General features: G+C 34.8%; 1 protein-coding gene across 4 annotated transcripts in view; it reads left to right on the top strand.

The window, feature by feature from the left end:
• The window catches only part of MAP2 (microtubule associated protein 2), a 270,401-nt gene that overhangs the window by 202,811 nt on the left and 44,174 nt on the right, over window positions 1-23,416 (top strand). For all 4 annotated transcript variants that reach the window (XM_069467738.1, XM_069467728.1, XM_069467718.1 and 1 more), the window contains exons 6-7: window positions 20,848-20,961; window positions 22,928-23,005. In XM_069467738.1, the coding sequence (XP_069323839.1) occupies window positions 20,848-20,961; window positions 22,928-23,005 (192 nt within the window). The remainder of the gene's footprint in view (window positions 1-20,847; window positions 20,962-22,927; window positions 23,006-23,416) is intronic.

Here is a 23,416-nt window from a genome sequence, read left to right as displayed (position 1 = left end):
CCATCTCTAAAAAAAAAAAAAAAAAATTTTTTTTTAAAGTAGCCGGGCATGGTGGTAAGCACCTATAGTCCTGGCTACTCAGGAGGATGAGGCAGGAGGATCACGTGGGCCCAGGAGTTTGAGGTTGCAGTAAGCCATGATTGCACCATTGCACTCCACCCTAGGCAATAGAGCAAGACCCACTTTCAGAAAAAAAAGTAGAGAAACATGACAACTAGCCAGAAATTCCCCCAAATTAGTTGTAATCTCAATCTCTTTTCTCCATTTAATTTTTATCATGTTAATTTTTACAGACAAATGGCCCAGTGTATGTATGTTTTGCTAGAAACCGTCAGCATTTTAACTCGTTGAAAGAAAACTTCACAAATAGTTTCTTTTTGGTTCTCTTAAATGACATTGGAGCTAAATCAATAGACTGATTAGAAGCATATATACTTTTTAGAGCAGAAAGAATTGTAAAATCTATTTCCCCAGTCTTCCAAAAAAAAAAAAAAGAGAGAGAGAGAAACACACACATAATACAGGAACTACTTCAGACTTCCTCAGACAGTGATGTCAAAAATAATATACAGATGCTCGAAGGTGAACATAATATAATTTACTCTTAAGTGCTTCTTTTCAAAGTATGATTTCCACCAATAGTTAACCTTTACTCTATCATTAGTAATATTATCATTAATGGCATAGTCATCATATAGCATTAATGGCATAGAGAAACAACTAACCTGCCTTATAGCATTATTTTCCTTTTTTCTGTGTTTCAGAATTCAGTGCATTTGAACTTGCAGACAGTCACTATCCCCAAAAGAGTAAATAACCTACAGATAGTAAGAAAGGCCGTGTCCCCTTCAAAATTATCTCTTACTTATTCAAAGATTGGTTTTCTATACCCCATCCAATAGCAACATTTATCAGCTGTACACTCTGTTTAAAAAGATATTTAAATCTTAACAGGGAAATATGAAAGGCATTTCAAATGACTTTTGAAAGTCAGGGCATGTGCAAGGAATGGTCCAGGAACGTCATGGATCAAGATGATCTCGAAGCAGACGTGAAACCTGTGCATACAATTAAGTTGGATACAAAGCAAAATGTGTAAGTGCCAGATGAATAGTATAGAAAGGCAAAGTTGAAGAGGGATTATTTCTACTTAGGGCCAAAGTTCCCAAACTGTGCACAGAAGCATGTTGGGGTGCCACAGCAAATTCACAGGGGTGTGGCCAGATGTTGTAAATACTGTGGGGAAACACAGTGATACTCAACATCTGTCAAATGCATGAACTGTTAGCTCCAGGTACTCCACAGTTTCTACATTAGATCACACTATCTTTCTTTTGAAGATGTCATATCTTTTTAAAGTTGAGTTTTCAGCAGCCATTCTGTATAACAGCAAGTACCCTGCAGAAATCCGTGTGGAACAGGAAAAGAGGGTGACAACGTCCAATATGATTCAAGGATTTGAGGAGCTGTGCAGTGCCCAACAGGCATGTACATTCCATCAGTAAAAAATCATGGTTGAGAATGAAATAAAAACACTATTTTCACCGTTCATGGTTACAATGAAGATTAAAATAAGATGGTAAAGTGTATAAAGTGAATAGCTCAAGAAATGATAACTATGAATCACCATTGTTATTGTTATTTCTGGTGGTAGTGGTGGTATCAATATGGACAATATAGTACTCTTGATCAAGTGATTTTTTTTCTACAGCTGAGTATAACACAACTTGCAGAGGGTGGGTTTGGGTGTCAGGAGCACTAAGAGGATTTTGAAAGGATTGCAGCCTGAGGGGATGACAGCAGGTTATAGCATCTTGGTTGTGGGGAAGAAAAGAGATAGTATCATAGGCTAAGATTTTTCTCATCATTATATCCTGCAGCACCTGGCATGACACCTGCAGAACTCGATAAATGTTTGTTGAGGGAACGAGTGAATGAAGAATGAGTGAGTGAAAGCAAAAAGAAGAAAGAAAGTCTCTTTCAGATTAATGATCTTACTTTTTCCCTTGGACTGTCTCATCAGTTGACTCTCACTGACTATTTTGGAAACTTTTAAAACACTCAAGAAAAAATCACTATAGTGTGCTTGGTCAAGCAGCAGAGAACCAAAATCATTCACTATTTCATTTGTTCAATGTTCTTAATTAAGTATTTAAGAGCATCAGAAAAATCTATTTGTCAGGTCAGTGTGTCCTTGCCAGCTTCCTTGAGAAAAGAATATAAACTTAAAAGAGACTAAGAGATGTTTCTTTTAAGTGATGGGTTCAAGAGCATCCAGAGTTAATTTTGAATTTAGTTCAACATATATCACACAAATTTTATATTACCTTTGGGAGATTGATTATAAAGGGTTTTGTATGTATGTTCTTAGTGACGACAGTTGTAAACAGTCAGCTGTGGGTTACCAGAGTGATGTATTCAATCCAAACTATGGTGTGATTTTAAAGAAAGTTCCCTCCGGAAATAACAGGCCAAGTATTGAATCCATAAAATATACATGTGTGGAAAGCTGTAGGAAAAGGGAAATGTAAAATATTATTTCTTCATACCTACAGAGGATGTTCCAGTGATAAGTTAATGTGCAATTAAATTTCTCTCCAAACTCAAATTTAATAAAATAGTAAATTTTATCTTTCATGGTTTATTGAAAACTATCTCACAAATTGTGTATGAAAATCATCTCCAATGAAAGTAAATGTTCTTAAATCCCAAATATGGTATTAAAAAATGCTATCCTTTGATGATGTAGACCACTAATATGATATGGCATTAAATTTTGATGTGATTATTTTAAAGGCAACTAGGGAGCTATATACCAGCCCACTCTTTTATCATTCACATATAATCGACCAGTGTATTGCATTTTTTCCCTCTAAAGGATATTTCTCAGGACATTGTTAACATAAAGCATTTTCAGTGACATCAGATCCTCAGCTATATGTTGGGGTGTCCAGGCCATTACTGGGTAAATCCAAAAATCTTTTTTCTACTTTCCTTTTTTGCTATAGTCTTCTCTTCATTTTTAGAAATGAATCCTTTCCCCAAGGTTGTTTCTTTTTTATTCATCTCTATAAAAGAGATCACATGACAAATGAATTGCAATCAGTATCTTCCTCCCCCTTCCTTCCTTCATCAGTGTGGGTTAACTTCAACCAAGGGTCTTACTTTATTCCTCCTCAGCCCCGCTTTCGGTGTTCACCTTCTTTTATGGCCCTTAATAATTTTTAAAGGAGCAAGCTCATAGTCAGCTTATCCTTGATCTTGCACAATGAGACCAGGAGGTGAGGGAGTGGGGAATTAGAAGACGATAATAATTTAAATTTTATTTCTTTATAGCTTACCCTTCTAGATTGTGTCTCTTTCCTTACAATTTAAACCTAGTCCATAAAAAGATGGATAAAAGTATTTTTTCAACAGTAGCATAATTTTTGATTCTTTAAGATTTTTTTTTACCATTAAAATGTCCGTTTTAGAAGCCATTCCACAGAAGCAGGAAAAAAGAAATGTGAAACTATTGAGAATCTAGCCACTTAGGAAAGCTCTTGTCATAATAAGACAAAGGCATCATTTTTAAATTGTTTTCCAAAGCATGAATAATAAGAGTAATGGCTTGTAATAATTGCTTCCTCTCTTTTCCACCTTATCTTTATTAAGGAAAGCAAGAGGAATGCCTTTGGTCCCCACAGAGTTCCAACTCTGAGTGACAATTGGGAGCCTCACCTTTAAGTTTCTTACCCAGGGTTGGGGCCCAAACTCATGTTAGAATTCCTATCAAGGTAATATCTTATAAGTGGACAAAAGACATGATTTGTCAAATTTGTAAAATAGTGAATGAAAAGCATTTTAGAAAGTGGAAAATTAAAAAATAGCCTTTCAAATGACATTTTAAGGACATAGAAAAGCAATTGATTTCTGCAATCATTGTGCACATGGCTTAACAATGTAGTGGGTTTTGACCTTATCTTATGTTCTCTTATCTATTATATCAAATCCTATCTTTACTGTGCATGTTTATAGAATCATTTTGAATACAGCTCTTTCTAAAGGCAAAAACAGGGATCTGCAAACAAAGTACTGGTTCTGTCTTTGACGTTGCTCTTAAAAAAGTCACAGTTTTGCTATCACTCGCTTTTCATCCAAAGAGGGGAACAAATTTCCTAATTCCTATTCATCCCTCAAGGATCACTTTAAAACATATTGTGAAAATGTATATAAAACTGCAGCATGGAAATTTGTATAACATTGTAAACTTCCGTAGTGCTCTTCAATTTATAAAGTGCCATCAATCTGCTATCTCATTTTATTTTGGGGGGTGATTTCCATGAGGATATCTGTCATTAGTGTCTTCATTTTACAAATGAGCCGCAGGCACAGAATGGCTAAGCAACTTGCCCAGTGTTACATGCCAGAAAGTGAGGGGGCTGAATTGTGAACACAAGGCTCAGGAATCCAGTGACTCTTCTTTCTTCTGAACTGTCCTACCCCTAAGAGGTAGTGTGGGAGTTTTTTTTTTCTATAGTTTATAAATTACTTAGCTTCATAAATGAAAGCTTTCAAAACTTTTTTAGATGAAAGTATTTTTTTTTTCTGGCTCTCCGGATTAATTTTGCAAGTCAGGATTTGTCTTTTATTAGAAAATAGTGTTGGAATCTGCTGATTCTCTGTCATAGTTTGGATAATATGATAGAAACCTGAAAGGGACCAGTGAGATAATGTTTTATGTTCCTGCCCTCTACCAGTTTAGTCACCGCTCTGTGATCACATGTCCGTAACCAGAATCCAAGTCTCTCGCCTTACAGACCAGTGCTTATTCCGCCACCCCACTCCTCTAGATTGAGAGCGGCACAGTCAGTTGCAGCAGTTATCAATTACAGGCAAAGAGGACAATTCTTTTTCTATTGCAGAACTGTCATATTCATGTAACTTTAAGCAATACAAAAAAATCATAATTTTATTCCCAGTTTTCAGCCTGAGCGGAGGAAGAAAGGAGGCAGCTCTGAGATGTTTATAAATACCAAAACATTAAAATTTTTAAAATCAGGCTTTGGTGATTTTTGGCAATCTTAAAGTGCAATGCTTTGAACACCAGTGAGAAAGGCTACTCACAATATAAAGTAAAATGCCTTTGTGACCATCAAGAGCCAATGTCAGCTGTCTCCTTAGGTAAATGTGAAGATTAAAGGGCATTTCTTCAGTTTACTCACCAAGCATTCCCAGGATTCTTTTGTTTCCCCAGCATTTCCAGCTGTGCTACCCAGATCTACCTCCTGCCAAAGACCTGAGAGCTGGAAAAGCTGTTCCAGGTTATAGGTAGTCACCTTTCCAGAGCATACCAAGGCAGCTGTGTCTTGTAAAGCCTCGCCTTGCACTGTAATATCCGCATAACTCTAGCAGCTAAGTGATGAACAGACCAAGATCTATGAATTTATTGTTGCTGCAATTATAAATTTAAGCTTGAAAACACACTATGGAGAACAGGTTTGGCATCTCTCACATGCAAAAAAGCTAAATATCCCTTTAATCTTCTCCCTGTTCTCCTTTTCAATCTCAGAAAATTCAAACCTACCTTTTCTTACCTTTCCCATTCTCCCCACCTCCATTTCTAGATTTGAGGTTTACTAATTAGGAGTCAGCATCCCATTTAAAATATGGCCTATTGCATGTAAGACCATACTAATTTATACGAAGGAAAACAGTTCAGAACCATTTTTCCTGCAAAATGACTAAAGCCGTCCACATCACCCCCCAAAAGCAAATAAACAAGCTGCCTAACAATGCAAGAGGTTGCAGATTTTCCTTTGCTTGTTGCCATGCCAACCACTCATTGCTCCGGCTGCCATTTCCCTGAGCTCCGCAGAGAGAGGAGTGTGCACAGCAGAGTTATTTAGCATTCAAGGGTGGATCTGCAGAAAACCGCACAGCCTCTCTGCAAAGCGTCTAGGCCTGGCAGCAACGATGGATGAGGACAGAGAATAGGGATGTTTTCAGCGGTTTTTTTTCCGAAAGGTTAGGCGTCTGAGGCTAGAAAGAGTGAGAAAGACAAGGATTGACAGAAAAGGCAGTTCCACGAGGTTTGTATTTGTCACGTTTGTTTTGTCCTATGTGGTCTCTCTACCTGGTGAAGCAGGTTGTGGGTATTAGCGTCAATCGTAATATGTGGCTTGTCTTGTTGATGAGTAGAAGGGTCTGAACCTAATTTAGGAATAGCTTATGTGGACAGTGTAATAAAGTATTGCGTCTCTTATTCTTGGTAAGGTATGAGCTTGTGTATAGCAGGTATTGCCAGCTAAAGCTTTCGATGTTTTACAAATTGGACAAAAAGATGGGCACCGGATAAAGTTTTTTGTTTATGTACAGTTATAGGGTAGTTTTCCCCATAAAAATATATGTTTACTCTTTAGTCAAAGTCCTAAAGATGAGATTTTCATAAAACAGTAATTCTGAATCAAAATATGAGGAAAACTTGGTTCCTTAAGACTTGTTTCAATTACACCCAATGACTCAACAAATTGAAGTACGATTGTATTCCTTGGAATTTTAATTGCCTACCAACAGTTCACGTTGTGAAGAGCAAGGCTCTAACACAATATAATGTGATATTTAAAAACTAAGGTTAATTTGCATTCACATTTACTCCTGTGTGTGTTCCTCAAGAAAATTCCTCCCATGCGCTGTGGGAATTAGTCTCACTTCTTGTCTTGCTTTGTGCTAAATGTCAGAACTACATCACAAGCACTTAAAAAAAGTGTTTTCTCGTACTCTTTGGTCCACTGACACTTGAAAATTTATTTTGTTGAATTTGAGTCCTAATGTAGCAGATTTTTGCTAAGAGCAATTCAGTCTTCTTTGTAAAAATTATTCTGTCTGGCTTGCTTTTGAGTATAAATATAACTTAATTATCATTTTATTTTTCACTGGGCCCTTCCTCCCATCCTGTATTTTCCAAGATCTTATCAAGTTTTCTCCTCTCTAATTTACTGTCATGTTTTGTCATCATATTTTTCTTTTCATGTTTTTCAATTTTTTGAGATTTAAAAAAATCTCCATTTATAGAAAAATTCTAAACAGTTCCTAAAATCTTTTTTATTTGTAGTGAACAGATGAAAATAATCAGTAACAGAAGTGAGTCTTCTAGATTCATTTTTGGACTGTCTAAGCCTTTGTTTTAGTCAGGATTATGCACGGCCTTTTTCTTTCGCCTGTTATATTTCTAAGTATTCTGTCCTCACAAAAGAGAAAAGAAAAAGAGATTTTAGAGTAATTTTGAATGAATAAATTGCTCAAATATCTTGAGAATATATTCATCATCAAACAATAACATGTTTCTTTGAAACGTGTGAAAGATAAGTGTACATTCCTTAATTATATTGCTTGTATATGTCTGAGAAAAATATTCGCCACCGTATACCAAATGCCACCGTGAGGTTCGGCTTTGGGTTTGATTTTACTGCTGCGGAGAGGTTAGTAAACAGACTCAGGCATACCTAGCACTTATCACTTTCTCTCTTTCCTCCCCAAGCTATTGAGATAAACCGACTCTTTCTGCTTCAGTGTGTCAAAGCTTTTTCTCTTCCTCTCATTCCCTCACACTTCACTGCTTCTCAGTACATTACATAAAAGCACGTGCTTTGACTGTCAGGGGAGTCTGGAAATCATATCAGGAGCAGATGAACAGAACAACTGGTGCTGCATTGCAGACCTGGTAGTCTCAGCATTATCTGACCTGGCATCGTAAGTCCTGGGGGGAAAGGACACTGAACCGTGTGCTACTGGCTCACCATTGAGCTCATCTCTCTGAATGAGTCACCATTCAGCAACACTCACAGAAAATACAGCTCAAAAACCAGCCAAGCTGATGAGCAAAGAAAGAGGAAAGCATATGCCCTAGGTTCTCGTGCAACCTTTAACAAGTATGCAAATGCTCGATGGTTATTAGAACACAGGAATAAGAGTAATATACAGCTGATTTCAGAAATACTCAAAATTTGAAAAAGAAAAGCAATAGGCATGAATAGATCAGAGAGAGATTTGAGATTCAAAGAAAAATCATCTTTAATAGAGATTTGGCTTTAGCAGCCTAAAAATTAGACTCAAGTTTTTCAGTCCAAATTTTTTATTTGCAAACACAGGTCAAGAGAGTGCAGGCATAGGAGCACCTCTGATTACTGCATAAGCATCTTCAGTATGAAGGGTCAGTTGTTTGATTGATCTAAAACCTTCTCTTTTGCAACACAAGTTACATTTTGCCCAACCAATGTGTGGTGGTTTCATTCACATGCAACAAGAGATGGAAAAACGTTTGGAAGGGTACAGCCCTACAGGAAACGTTCTCTAAAGTCCATAAGCAAAGGTAGAAAGCTAATGTAGATTTTATTCTCTGAAATTGGTCTTTTCCTATGCTGAACAACCCCAAGTACCATGTTTATATCTAGCTAATAGCATTAATCGTAGCAAACATTTTACTGAGGTTACTTGCTACTTGTTTTTATCCCAATCACTAGGTTGTAAATGTTTTGAGGTAAAACTTGTGTTTTTTTCATCTTTCTATTCCTCTTGGCATAAAATGCAGTGTTTATGTTCTACCATAGGTGCTCATAAATATTTTTTTAAATTAAACTAAGGAAGAGAGAGTTAGTATTTGTGTACAGTTATCAGAATGGAAATCATGTAAACAAAATGGTGCTACAAAAATTATAGCACAGTGTGAGCAGGAAAGACTGTGTTGGAAAGGAATACCAGAAATAAAGAGGCAAATTGAGAAATTAGGAGAGGAGGCAAGATCCAAAGTAAAGACTATAGAACTGTGGGTTAAAACAGACAGAAATTAAGTAGGAACTCCAAAATACGGTAGTGAAAGGATATGGTGGAAGAGTTGATATGATGTGAAAGTGGGAATGGGAGCTGGGAGTAAAGAAAATACATTTTTACTGTAGCTATCAGTAAGACATCTAATTGGAGATATTTTCTTAATGATGAAAATTACTGACCTGGAAAGAAAAGGAAAAGTTGGGATAAATGACCTTTCTAAAAGACATTTATAATCTAACTGCTAAGAAACACATGGATATTGAAAAACTTCATGTTCATCCCTGCAAAATGGAGGCCAATATTATAATTGGCTTGAATTGAAAATCCCACTGAAGTATTCTGCAAACAGAACTCCCTAACGCGTGTCCTTTTTCATCCTCTGACTATAAGATAAGGATTGTTTCACTATTCTAGGTCAGGAGCTCAAGTTAATCTCATTTCTGACAAATGTACAATCTAAATCTTAAAGCAAATGGATGTTCTAAGCCACGGACTTAATTATACTCCTTCTTTAAAGGAGTCTACCAGTATCGTCTTGGAGGGAAAGATGTTATGTATCCTATTTTTGAGGGTCAGTCTGAACAAATATCACTACTGCCCTTTATTTCTCTATTTCATCTTTGAGTCTATAAAATAATTTGCAAATGGTAAGTTCTTAGGTAGTAAACAGTAAGTATTTCCATGTTGAATTAATAGGAAAATTTCCATGTTAACTATAGGAAAATGTTTTGATTTCAATTATGTATTTATTTAGTTTCATTATTTTAAGGAAAAAAAGCTTCCTGGGATCCACAATTTTCTTTTCTTTTTGACATATTTGAATGAAAAATGCTTACATTTACATTTTCTAATTCTAATTATTAAGTATTTCAGTATTTAAAGGACTTCTTCTCCAAAGAGAAAACTAATAGTAGTAAGAATAACAATAACTTACTTTTATAAGCAATTTAAAAAATAAGTCAATTTATGAGATACGTTTTCTCCCTGTTGCATTTTTCATCTTAATGCCCACATTTAAAATTTGGCTATTGGTTGTTTTTCTCATCAGCTTGAAAATTAGAGATGTGACTAAAGCATTAGAAAGGTTGGAATAAACTTGCTTTCCTTGGAGCTATACTGGGACACAAATGCCGACATGGGGAATGTGGCTTTTTCTCCAAAATACTGCACTAACTTGGTGGAGATCACTAAGCACATAAGCATATTTTTTCCAGGCCAATTCTCACCTAATTCTTACAAGTCCTGACTGCAATAAAGAAGCAAAGAATTGATGTTGAAGTAAATAGAGTAGCCAGTTACTAGAATCACATTTCAGGAGAGAACTTCATTTGGAATAACAGTTGTCTCTTGCTCTCATGAAAATATCTGCCATACTGCCGAAGAAAAATACAGTCCTTGAAATGCTCTGTGGACCACATTTAACTTGCACATATGATCTAAATACAACATCAAAAATACTGCTCAAGAATTTGGCTGTTTTAATGACACAAGTTTCCTTTCTAGTTGGATTTTACTCTTTAAGGGTGAACTGAAGCTACTCTAGCTGATAATTTAACATCTTATGATTGGATTCACTGGATAGGTTTGGATTTAATATTTTTAATGTGAAGAAAAAACTTTCCCAAATTATGTTTAATTTTTTAAAGTAAATTTTAAGATATTGAGCATTTCTTCAATTCTAACTAGAAATGCTTGAGCGCTGAATAATGATAAAGTTTCGGCTTTCTCTTGTGTTCTCTGATACAACTTGAATGTGGAAAAACTTAGCATGTAAATATGTAGAAGTCATGTTGGTTGCCCCATGTGCTGAGTGTATCGTATGATGTATTGTGAGTAAAGTGATTGTTCAATCACATGGAGTCTAAATTCCATATGCTCCTACATCACAGGGCCTCTAAAGATTTGCTTAAGTTATGGTGGAGCGTAGAAGGAGCAAACAAAAGTTAGCCAAGCTGTTGATTTCTACCATTTTATTGTAACAAATGTAGTTTCTCCTAGAAGAAAGATCCAAGTTTACAAGGGTAACTAGTAAAGATTATTCTTGGCATATAAAGAACTTACATTTCAAAAGTTCCATTCCAATGACATGTTTTTGGAATCTAGAATTTTTTGCATCCTATCCTCTGTCTCAGGCATTCCTAGGTTTTGCAGCCGTAGAAGCAGTGATTTCTCCATAAGAAACCTTAGTCTCCAAATACAGGTGAAACTTTAAAAGCATAGAGAGACCTTTATTGCATGAGTGTTGGCACATGCATAAACGCACACACACTACTGCGTTTCTGTACACACACGCAATATTTTATATTTTGTTTATCCCACAGTTACTCTTTCTAAGGGTGAATTTATTCAAATTCTCTGTTTTATTGATATTTCATTTCTCCACTAATATTATTAATCATGTCTCATGCTACATTCCTTTGGCAATGTGATGTGTTTCAAAACAAGGCAGGCACAAGATACTTCAATTTCCCGCAAGTCTACAAAGAGTAGTAGTACATTGTAATGGTTTTGACAAGATGCAAAACAGAGCATTTCAAAGTTCCAAAGGTATTGTCAATTCCCTCAGTGCTGTAATTATTATATTCAATTTATTGTTATTAAAGCTACTTGAAAATTCCAAAGAGCAAATTTCCCTAGAAATTTCCCTTTCTCGAGTTAATTTAAGATCAATAAAATATTACAATTTTAGTTAAGTAGCAAATGTTTACTGTGTGGGCTGAAAACAACATAAATATGCATATACTGCTCCACTGAAACCCCCAACACCACCAGCAGCAGAAACCTTTAACTAGAACAAGATAAGTATAAAGCTGGATTGGAACTGTATTGATTTACTGTATTTCTTTTTATTTTTTATTTTATTTATTTATATTTTTTGAGACAGAGTCTTGCTCTGTTGCCCCAGCTAGAGTGCATTGGAGTCATCATAGCTCACTGAAACCTCAAACTCCTGGGTTCAAGCAATCCTCCTGCCTCAGCCTCTGAGTAGCTGGGACTACAGATGCCCGGCTAATTTTTTTATTTTTTCTAGAGAACGGAGTCTCGCTCTTGCTCAGGCTGGTCTCGAACTCCTGGCCTCAAGCAATCCTCCCGCCTCGGCCTCTCAGAGTGCTAGGATTATAGGCGAAAACCACTGTGCTTGACCATGGTTTACTGTATTTCTTCTGCTTTATGTGTTTTTTTCCTACTTCCAGGTGGGTCCTGAAAATTAGAAGGAAAATTTTTCAATAAGTACTATTTCTGATCTGTGCTGTTCTAATTACTTTTGACTCCATAATATAATATCCTTAACCTATGGTATCCTTTCACTGATAATCATATTCATTTACTACACTTTCCTCCTTGTTCAAATGTAAATGCTGTTAAGCTCTAAAGACTTCATTTGAGTACGTAAAGGTGTAATTTAAATAAGATTGTGGGTTTGAGCACGTAGGTTGAGGTAGGAAAGAAAGGGGTGGGAGGAGGAAATTCTCCTATAATCATACGCTGCACTCACAGTGCTAGCTCACCAATTTGCAAATGCGTTTCGGAAGAGGACCGTGTGAGTGACTATGGAGGATCAGTCAAATTCTGTGACCACTATTAGTAAATCTTAAAAACCGAAAACAAAACATGTCCTTCAGCAAGATTCCCCCCCTTCAACACAATTTGTATGTGGGAATACCATGTCTTACTCATCTTTCTGTTCCCCATAATGACTAAGCATAGCTCCGTTGTCTATAGCAGGTGTAAAATAAGTTCTCTTAAATTCAAGTACCCTTCAGAACTGAACTGTGTAAAATCATGATTCCTTTATCTTAAATGCATTTCTCTTCATTAACTAACTTCACCTTATATGTGTTTTTCCCATAAACTAAATTTGTCCTTGTCTTAATCACTAAATCTTTGGAAGAGATCTCCAGAAGAAAAAGCTCTTAGGCAAAGATCTGTAGCTGCAGTGTTGGCCAGTGTGACCCTTTGAGAGTAACAGAAGTCTGTCTAGGGTGGGACATGCCAATGCTGGCCTCTTTAATTAATATGAAGGTGCCAGAGAAACAAACAAAAACCCAACAATTTGCTCTTTTAATTTCCTTCATCACCAGTTGATTGCAGGAAATAGTTTCAGAGGAACCATTTACTCTCCAAATTAAGCAAGGAATAGAAGCAAGGAACTTTTCTTCTTTCCCTATTTTTGTGAATTTGTCTAGGGTCTTTGTTTGGCAGAGTGCTTCCAACTACACAGTGCTTTTCTTGTTGACTAGTTTCCATCAGCAGCAGCAATTAGCATTGGTTTCCTAGGCAACCATTCTGTACCCTACTGAGAAAAACCTTTTCTTGACAGGAGCATTGTGTCTAAAATTGCTTTGTTTTCCTTCTTCCACAAGTGTGCGGTAAGCTTATTTGTCATTTCTTCTAACACAGCATTATTATACCCAAGATTCTTAAAAGCAGAAACATTTACTGGCTTTTGTATCCCATATGGTTGAATTTACTGTCAATGTCTCTTGCTTCTCTTTTAACAACCTGAAAGAAATCAACAAAAATATGTTATCAGGCCTATGCCAAGGTGCTTGTCTTTTTTCTTTACAGTTTAATTGGTGAGCCTTTACATGTTCAAGTAATCATAACTGGTACTGATGAAGAAAACCAAAGGTTATGCATTCAAAATCAAATTTATGTATGGGTCTATCACCAGTGTTATATATCACTTAGAAGCAAGTGGAAACTGTCAGGGCCATTGAGAAAGTTTTAGCTCCATTGCTTTTATTATTAATCAACCAAGAAATATTTATAGGTTAGTATTATAAAATAATTGAACAAAAAAGGGTACTAAAAACAGACCTGAGACTGTCTTAAAATTTTTGACGTCATAAATACTGTGTGACAAGAAAAGCATGGCAGTGGTGTAGAATGAATCAACATCAAAAAAAAACCCCAGAGGGTTGCTGAGCAGTATGACACCACAGTAAAGTAAAATTTACTTTGTGTACATTTTATCATTTTAGGCTAAGTAATAAGTGTCAGGAGCCTGATATATCATCTGTTAGGCAGTGGCCCAACATTCAAGGAAGGAGATACTCACTGGGTAAAATGAAAGAATCATCTCAGTGTTGGACAAAAACTTTCAGGTCTTGTCAATCAAATGATGATCATAGTCTTAGATGATAGCAAGAGAGTAAGTGTGATTAAAACAATGATACCTAATTTAAATAAGCACTTGATACATACTATTTAATTGTCACAACACACTAAAAGATGAATTAGCACTTTTATTCACATGTTACAGATGGGGAATTTGAAGGTTAGAGAGATTATCACTTAACAAAGGTCTTGTGGCTACTGAAAGATGGAAACAGAATTTGATCCCAGGTTTTCTGACACCAGCACCTACTCCTATATAACATATTTGTACTACACTGATGTAAATCACAGTCATGTCTGAATGGGACAGTAAGTTACTTTTATCCATTATTTTGCCAATTTTCTCATCTGGACAATGTGTGGCTTAAACAGTATCAACAAGAAATGATTGTGCCTAATTTAACAACTTGTTTAATAACCTTGTTTAACAGTATGATGTTTATTCATTAATTAGCTGAAATGTAAGTAGCTTAGCATGATACCGTTTGGGTTTTATCAAGTAGCTGTCTGTGGATGAGAGCATGCCTCAATTAGTTTCTATACCTACTTATCTCCTGTATGTGTTTCCAACACTTTATTTTCCCAGTCCTGACAAAAAAATATTCTTTCTTTCCAGAATTCAATTTCTCTAGTGGGGACTGCTTTGATATTCTTTTATGAATACTGACCGTATCTCTATTGCCCAGAAAAAGTTTTAAGGACAGACTTCACTTTTTGTCTTCAGATGTTTTCCTATATAGTGATGATGTGCTATCATCTATTACTCTGTTCTCTGGATTAAAATTTTAAACCCTTTATTCTTATGTCAGCCTACAATCAATCATCATATTTTTTAGAAATTATGGGATGAGTTAGAGAAGTTACTTTAATGTTTTCCTTGCAAGTGATTTGCAGGCAGATCCACTTATTAGATTAGTTCCAAGTCATCATTCATTTTGCGTAGTCATGACATGATTTTACAGCCATAAGATTTTGTTTATTACTTGTAGAAACTGTATAATTATCACATTGACACTACTGATAAAATAATAAGTTAATGTTTAAGTATTGGTTATAAGGTTCTCACTGCAATACAAAAACGGTTGTTAGTTACATTGAAATCCTGACATTCATTTGCAAAAGAGAGAATAGAAATATATATCACACACACTCCTTACCTAAGATAATTTCTAACATAAACTAAAAATGTCCACTTCTAGAGCATTTCAGAAATTTAAAAGAAAGATAATTGGGACTTTCAAAATATCAGATTACAATGAGAAATTGTTATATTTTTAAATGTTTTCAGCTATGAAGATCAATATTACCTCTGAATTAAATATAATAACAATTTCCCAATTTATATATAATCTAGATTTATCTTTAATCTTCTAAACAACTGAGTTTTATTTATAACTTTACACATATGTTTGGAAGGAAAAGTACAAAAAATAGAGCAGGAAGTAGAAAAAAAGAACAGAAGGTAGGAAAAGTAAGCAATGAAAAATTAAAATGTATTAATAGTCTAATTTCTTACTTCAAAGAGAATTTTTCATGTTGCTAATTGTCCTCAGGAATAGACAGAGTTACCATACCTTTTGGAGCACTGTCTAGAAGATAGTCCTGAACTGGGACTTTCTGGCAGGGATCTTGAGCAGATGGTAGCCCAGGACCTACACAGCCAGGAAATTGGGTATGAAGCCAGAAAATAAATAACAAAGACAATATTTACTTCCCTCGTAGCTTTGTCTTAAAAAAAAAAAAATACTTCTCTTGGTCATCAACATAATCATCAACATTAGTGATATTGGATTAACTATATTATCAGATGGTTATAATATACTAATAATAGTCTAGTTGGGCTGGACCCTTAGCACATATCACTGTTGCTCTTTCTTTAAAGTAAAAATGTTAAGACTCAGAAGAATGCATGAGTAGGGGAAAATAAAGACACCTTGGTGAAGACCTGTCTGGAAGTGTTCAGTTTGTTTGAATTCCTTGATATGCCAGCCCTGTTGTATATGATTATGCAATTGAGTACCTCTCAACAACCTCTTTGATAGGTACTATTAATATTTCCATTTTATGGGTGAGGCACTGAAGCACAATTAGTTTGAGTAAATTTCTTCGGATAAAATAAATAGAAAGTAGCAATAATGGAGTTTGTACCCACATTTCCCTGAATTAAAGTCTATAAGACTTCCTCCAATGTACGCTATAAAAGACGGTAAGCCCCTAGATAGACAGTAAGACATGATAGATGGATGGATGGATGGTTGTTTGGGTGGAGAGAGGCATTTAATAGATAAATGTAGAATGAATGAAGAAATCATATATAAATCACACGTACATCATAACCATTGCATTTTTATTTTTATAGATCTGATTTTGATACTGTCTTCTCTTGTCTTCTGTATTTATTTGACACATTCACCATTTGTCTTCCTGAAACTTGACTCAAACCCTGAGCGAATTTGCTCCTGTCCCAGGAGCCAGGCCATGAGGTTGAAGCTCACCCAGTAGATCTGCTGAGTAGGTCCCCATTGGGAGGAGGCCGTCTCTCCTTCTTCAGGAACGCTGCCTTCTCTGTTGCTGACAGCCGCTGCTTAAAGGAAGATTTTAAATTGACCGAACCAATCGAAATCCCCAGAACAATCTTATTTCATGTTTTCCTAAATTCACCATGAAAAGAATACTATAAAATGCTGTTATGTCCTATTTGAAATATTTTAACAATATTATTCCATAAAAAAAACTTAAAAGATATTATGTCAATTAAGCCAATATACACTTGGCCCCCATACAACCTGTTTGATTATACTAAAATAGCATTTCTCAAAATCTATTAAATTCCTTTTAAGAAAAAAAAATTACCAATTTTCCCAAGATTGGGTTAAATTATTTTATTATAATTTTTGATTAAATATATACAAAAATAAAATCAGTTTATTCATAAGTTCCTATTCCACTGTGGAACTCAAACACATCTATAAATCAGTTTTCTCTGAAACAACAAAACCAATAAAATTCAAGTTTCCTGCTGCTTCTTATTAAAATAAATGATATTGTTTTGCTGAAACTAAATTACTGATCACAATTAAATGTGATTCTGGCTAATCAGAATGATCAGAGCATTCTATCTAGGTTGGACATGTCTATACTGACTGGAGACTAATGATTCAATTCTCCCTTCAATAGTTTCTGTTAGACTATTTTTAAAGTCCATTTATACAATGCACCACTGTGTTATCTGGCCTATACTTGTATGAATGCAACCTTTATGTATTAAGTTCACCTCTGTTCTTTTCCTATTCTCCTTAATATTTAAAATAATTCCTGGTGTCAAAACTGTAGTCTAAATACAATCCAAAACAGAAAAGAATGAAATAACATAGCATTTTTCAGTTATAATTTGTTTTCATAAACCAATAGATACTTGTATTATTTATATTGGATTATTTTCCCAATCTGAAAAAAATTAATTCATGTAAATTATTCTCAGACCCTAAAAATCTGTCAATAGGTACATGAGAATCCAGGGCTTCCTTGTAAGAAATACTCTAATAATAGAGATCAAGTTCTTAAGTAATAATAGATTAAATGAGATAATTTGGGAGTTTTAAAGTTAGTAAATATAGTAACAAGCATGAATTATTCCTGAATTTGTGTAAATATGGACAAAACCTTTCACATTAATTTTTCATCTTTTCAAAAAAATTGTGTTAAGCATCTAATCTGGGTAAAGCTCAATAAGAGAAGCTTCAAGAATTGCAACAGGAGTCCTTGAGAATCTTTACATAGTAGGGGAGATGAGCCATGTGTACCAGCACAATTCCATTGCAAGATGTACTTAATGCCATAGGAAGATACTAAATTCTGCGTAAGTGCTGATAGGAAGATTCAGAAATGAACCAAAAGACACAAGTGTCCTATGTATGTCCCAATTTCTGTCATGCTTTCTCCACCTCATTACACCCAATTTTCTACAAAACACTGGGGTGCTAGAAGAAGCTGCCTTACTCTATTGATTTTTAAAAACCTGAATTGCATTAAAAATTAATATATGTAATGATAATTCTCAAAACCTAACAATATTTTGTAATATTATCAAGCAATTTAGGCATCTAAGAGCTGTCTTCAAATTTAATTTTCTGCAGTTCTTTTTGCAGTTTTCTTTCCAATTGAAAACATCACTTTAGGGGTCCAGCCTTTCAGGGAATGATCAGAGAAACCCCACAGCCCATGCAGCCATGTAGCCTGGCTTCATGAAAACACACAGCGCTTCCTCCTCCACTGCCCACCTCACTGAGGAGCATAGCAGTTAATTTTCCTCACAATGTTTCGATGACTGTTAATGTTATGTATTTAACTGCAGTAACTGTGAAAAATTCTGTTCAAACACTGAAATGGAACAAAAATGCTAATAAAATAGTACTTAGAAATAAAATATTTCATCTTTTTGAGTTTAGTTACTGCAATATCAAGCATGGTCTACCAGATATATAGATAGGTAGGTAAGTAGGTGATAGATTCTAGAGATAGATAGGTAGGTCGATAGATATTGCTCAATTATGACTAATCACTTGTAGCAGTCTTAAAATATAATCAGGAATAGCAATAGCATAGTTTAGATAGACAGACAGATAAGCAAGTCTGAGAGTATGTTTCCTTGGTCCATACCATTAAAAGAGTTGATATATTTCCATTAGTCATTCACTCCTGACTGTTAGAGAGTTTTGTGATTATTTGTTTATTATTCCTTCTGTTGTTGTTTGCTTAAGAGAAAGAACATTGTAATAGTCAGGAAACCTGAGTTCTAATCTCAGTTCACCTCTATTGACTGCGTTAACTTGGGCAAATTTCATAACCATACCCAACCTTATTTCCTCATCTATAAAATTAGAGGATTTAGACAAAATCATCTGTAAAAGTCCTTTTAGCTCTAAAATTATGTGATGCTGAATTAAATTGTGTAGCACAAAGGATCATTATAAATTAGTGAATTGTACCATTATTATTGCTTCATTTTGAAATCACAATCCATACATTTTTGCAGTATTAATGAAAGATACTTCTTTGTTTTAAACTATTATAAATTGAGGGTGCAAAGTATATTGTGTAAAAATTTGCTTTACAAAATGTACTTGACATATCGATATATGGCACAAATTACTTTCGTCTTTGGATAACGGAAGTTTGACTTAGGGCCTCAGCTCTGCTAAATGAGACTTCAAGCATAAAGGAAATATTAAATCACATTTAGTTAAGTTTTAGCATATAAGGAATTTCACAATATCTTAGTTCTTTTAAAATCGATATTCTAGGTATGATATCTATAATAAGAATATCCAATTCTCTGGTCTAACCCTCTGTTTCCTCATCTGCAAAGCGGGAGCAGTAATAGTAAATAACTTGTTAAGAAGATGAGGACAAATCCCTTAGCAGTTTTGTTTGGCACATGGAGAGCACTATAAAATTTTTTAAATGCTGCTTCTACTGCTATTACTGCTACTCAGCCTACATAAAAGTGTTTGTAGTGCATCCCTTAAGAATATACGTAGTCATGTGGCTAGAAAAAAAAATCAGAAAGTTAAACATATAAAGGCAAATATTCTTAATCAGGTAATCCAGCTTTTAAAATTCAGATAAATTCTGTCCAAGTGGATTGCTGATCCCAAAAGCCTGGGATCACTATACTGTCTGTCATCCTGGCTGGGGTACGGAAGGCTTTCCAGAGGAGGCAGAATGTAAATGAGCCAGCCAGATAAAAACAGGGAGATCTCCCCAAACCCAGTTGTGAATATGCAAATTTTGATCATGAGCTATAATAAAATTTAAATAAAAAATGTATTCTAATATCTTCACTAAAATTATGAGAAAAAAAATCCCAGCACCCCTCCCCTTATCCGGTACAACTTGTTTCTATTAGGGCCATAACTGGGCTTATTTCCCTAGTATTGTACATGCTTTTATATAAAGATGATGGAAAGTTAAATTCTGTAGAATTTATATCTAATCTAGAATATGTTTTTAATTTCAAAAGGCTACTTCTATTTTTAGTTGATGATACGATGATATGAACACCATTTTCTTAATCTTTTTTTGACTAGGTTATGCAAAATTAACTTTGATTTGCTCCATTGGAAGACATTTCAAGCTAAAAAGTACTTATCTGGAATCTTACAGACTGATCATTTTAATGACAAGCTCCTTGTTTAAAAAATGAAACTATTGCACTTATGAGTTTATATCATATGGCTTTAAATGTCTTTAAAATACTATGTAGGAAAGTAGTAGCTCTTTATAAAGAGACCATCTGATATATCATTACCATGCATTTCATTAAAATTTAATCGTTCCAAATTCTTCATAGTTTTTCTTATTCCCACTCATCCTGGAAAATGCCATCTAATCACAAATATACATCTTGAGGCATCTTCTTCAGGTTTTAAATCATAGTATTTTTGCAAATCAGCATACAAATTTATTTAAATGACATTTTCTAGAATAGTATAAGAAAACTATGAAATATATTTAAGTTAAATCCAAAATGGATCCTCTCTTCTCTCTTTGAATTTGTTTTACTAGGTTCATAGAAATTAAATTGTTTCTATTTGAGTAAACAGCTCTTTAACAATAAAATGCCATACAAGTGAAGTAATTATTTTCTTAGTTCTGTGTTCATATTGCTTAGCTTAGCTCCCAAAATGCCAATTTCTTTTCTTTTCTTCTTCTTTTTTTTAGTATACATATTTGTGTGTGTGTGTATATATATATATGTTTCTGTTGTATCTGTAATTAAAAATTATATTGTACTTTTTGGGGGGAAACAGTGAAAATGAAATTCTAAATCCACTATACTCTTTGGTTTCTTTTCCTCTTTGCTATCTGTTCTTCACTTCTCATTGTTATATTTTCTTTTGTTACTGTTTATTACAGAGGAGGTGTCTGCAAGGATAGTTCAAGTAGTCACTGCTGAGGCTGTAGCCGTCCTGAAAGGTGAACAAGAAAAAGAAGCTCAGCATAAAGATCAGCCTGCAGCTCTGCCTTTAGGTAAATGAGAAAAGCCTCAGGTCAGGTGGTTGTGTCTGCTGCACCCTGACCGCAGCATAAAGTCTTCATGTTCCAAAGATAAGCCATATCTTGTACTTCATCTTCACACCTAGCATTCATCAAACTCCTCTACTGGAATGCATGGGGACCCATTTTCGCCATCTTCAACTGGTTCATTGTGGTATTTGGGTAGTGGTTAGTTAGGGTGCTAAGCTTCCAGTTAGACTTTTCCATAAGTGGGCCCTTAATATTTCATTTTCCAGATCACTGGAGATAGTTATTATAAAAATAAAGCCAATTCATTTTTATGTATTGAACCCCACCCATAAAGAAAATGTACTAAAACTTTAATTAGAGATGATTGTTTCCCTTTATGGATTTTGGTGAATGATTATCTATACTAGAGTCTTGTCTGGACCTTCCTGACCTGGCTACACAAGACCTATAACCAAAGCTTTGTTATAATCATCTGACTTTGTATTCCATGTGAGGTACTGACCTTTACCTGGTTCACCTAAGGGCACTGAGATAGCACTGCCCCCTCCAGGGCCAGACAAGTAATGTGACACATGTTTACCAAGGTAAACACTCTCAGCTGAGGGCTTGCTGCCCCAACTCAACAGATGATAGATAGATAGACAGACAAATAGATGTATATGAATGTACGCGAAGAGATACAAGAAAGGAGATGCTCTTAAATCCTACAGATATGTTTACTTTTAGATACATATACCTGATCCATAGAAAGGTATAGTTTTTAAGGTCTAAAAATACCACATATCCATTTTCCTCTCTTGTAGTCTAACATATCCTTAATATTTGATTTTATGATTGGTACCCCTTTGTCTGTTAAAAAGTAAGTAATAAAAAGAGTCTTCCCTCTCAGAATAATAATGTAGAATATAATCAGTATTTTTAATACTGAATTTTTTTTATCAAGGACTATTTTTCTCTTAAAATAGGGAACAATGATCTAATCTAAAACAATAACCTTCAGTCTATTGTTCACTTTTATTCTTTGAAATAAAACTCAACTTTTTTTTAATGTGAAATTTTAAAATATGCCATGGAGAAGCACACAGGGTAAGGAACTAAGAAGTCATCTGTCCTGCCAAAGTTTCCTCTACTAACTGCTTTATCAAACTGAAATTGACATAATCTTTAAAAGAGATTTAGTCGCTGGCCTTAAATGAGAAATTTTTCCTTTGGAAATTCCTTACTTTCAGATGAAGGGTCCTAAAGAAGGTAAGTGTCTTGAAGAGGAAAACTCAAGAGTTAACTGTGAATTAACTACATGTTTTAGAACCTCTCTGTCGTCCTTCTTCACATGAAACGCCGAGGCCAGAGGTTACTCAGCTCCCACTGCCAGCACGTGGTTTATGTCTAAAGGTTGTCTTAAGCTAAGAAAGCTTCATTTTTCTTTTCTGAACATACATACAAAAGATGAGTTTTGACATTAGACTCAGAGGACAAATGTTATTTAAAAAATATGTCCCGTAAAATAACAATTGAGTGATAAAGGTAACATTTGTTTCCAGATCAAGCAGTTGAACAATAAAGAGCTTTAATACTTTTTTCAGTCAGTCTAGCTGATTCCAAACTAAAATGCCTGTTTGTGTGTGTTTTCATATGGTGAATTAGGGCCAAAATGAAATATTTTATTAATTGAATAAATAGACACAAATTAATGAGATTAATGATAGAATTTTAGCAGGCATCTCTAATCCATTTTTTATAGAGAAGACAAAATGATTGTTTTGGAAAATATTAAATACTTGCCTTTTTAGATTTTCAAAAATACATGAATAAGGTAATGAGCCTAAAAATAAGTCAAATGCAGCTTACTATTGAATCTTTCCCTGAATTTTATACAGAGGCCTTTTTATAAATGGTATAACTGCCTACATATCTACTAGCCTAATGGGATTAATTATTGTATCTCATTTTTCCATTGTTTGATCTTTAGCAGCTGAAGACACAGCTAATCTGCCTCCTTCTCCACCCCCATCGCCAGCCTCTGAACAGACTGTCACAGTGGAGGAAGGTAAGGCCTACAGGACTTTTCAAGGTTTGTCTTCTAATAACGGGTAATCAACTTCTATCCATAGCACTGGACTTTGATTTTGGTTAGTATGTGATCCTGCTTTGGTGCTGTTTCAAATAGTCATGAGGCAACAAAGACCTTAAATAATCACTTATCCACATAAAATCAGAGGTAAAGGAATATAATAAATAAAAAAGAAGAAATCTACTTGATAAAGGAAAAGATAACTTTGTGCTTAGTTGCTAAAATAACTATAGAGAACCCATTCACATAAGGTAGAGTGCTTTGACAGGAAAGATGCAATCCTGTCTTGTAAGTGACTGAACAAAAAAATATATAAATATAATCCCCATTATAGTAATATGTAATTATTAGATCAGAGTCAGATTTAGTGATGAAATCAACACTTCC

The sequence above is a fragment of the Eulemur rufifrons genome, chromosome 1 (genome assembly GCF_041146395.1).
Source record: "Eulemur rufifrons isolate Redbay chromosome 1, OSU_ERuf_1, whole genome shotgun sequence".
Lineage (NCBI taxonomy): Eukaryota > Metazoa > Chordata > Mammalia > Primates > Lemuridae > Eulemur > Eulemur rufifrons.
Note: the sequence above shows the minus strand (reverse complement) of the source record. Positions and strands in the feature narration are given on the sequence as shown.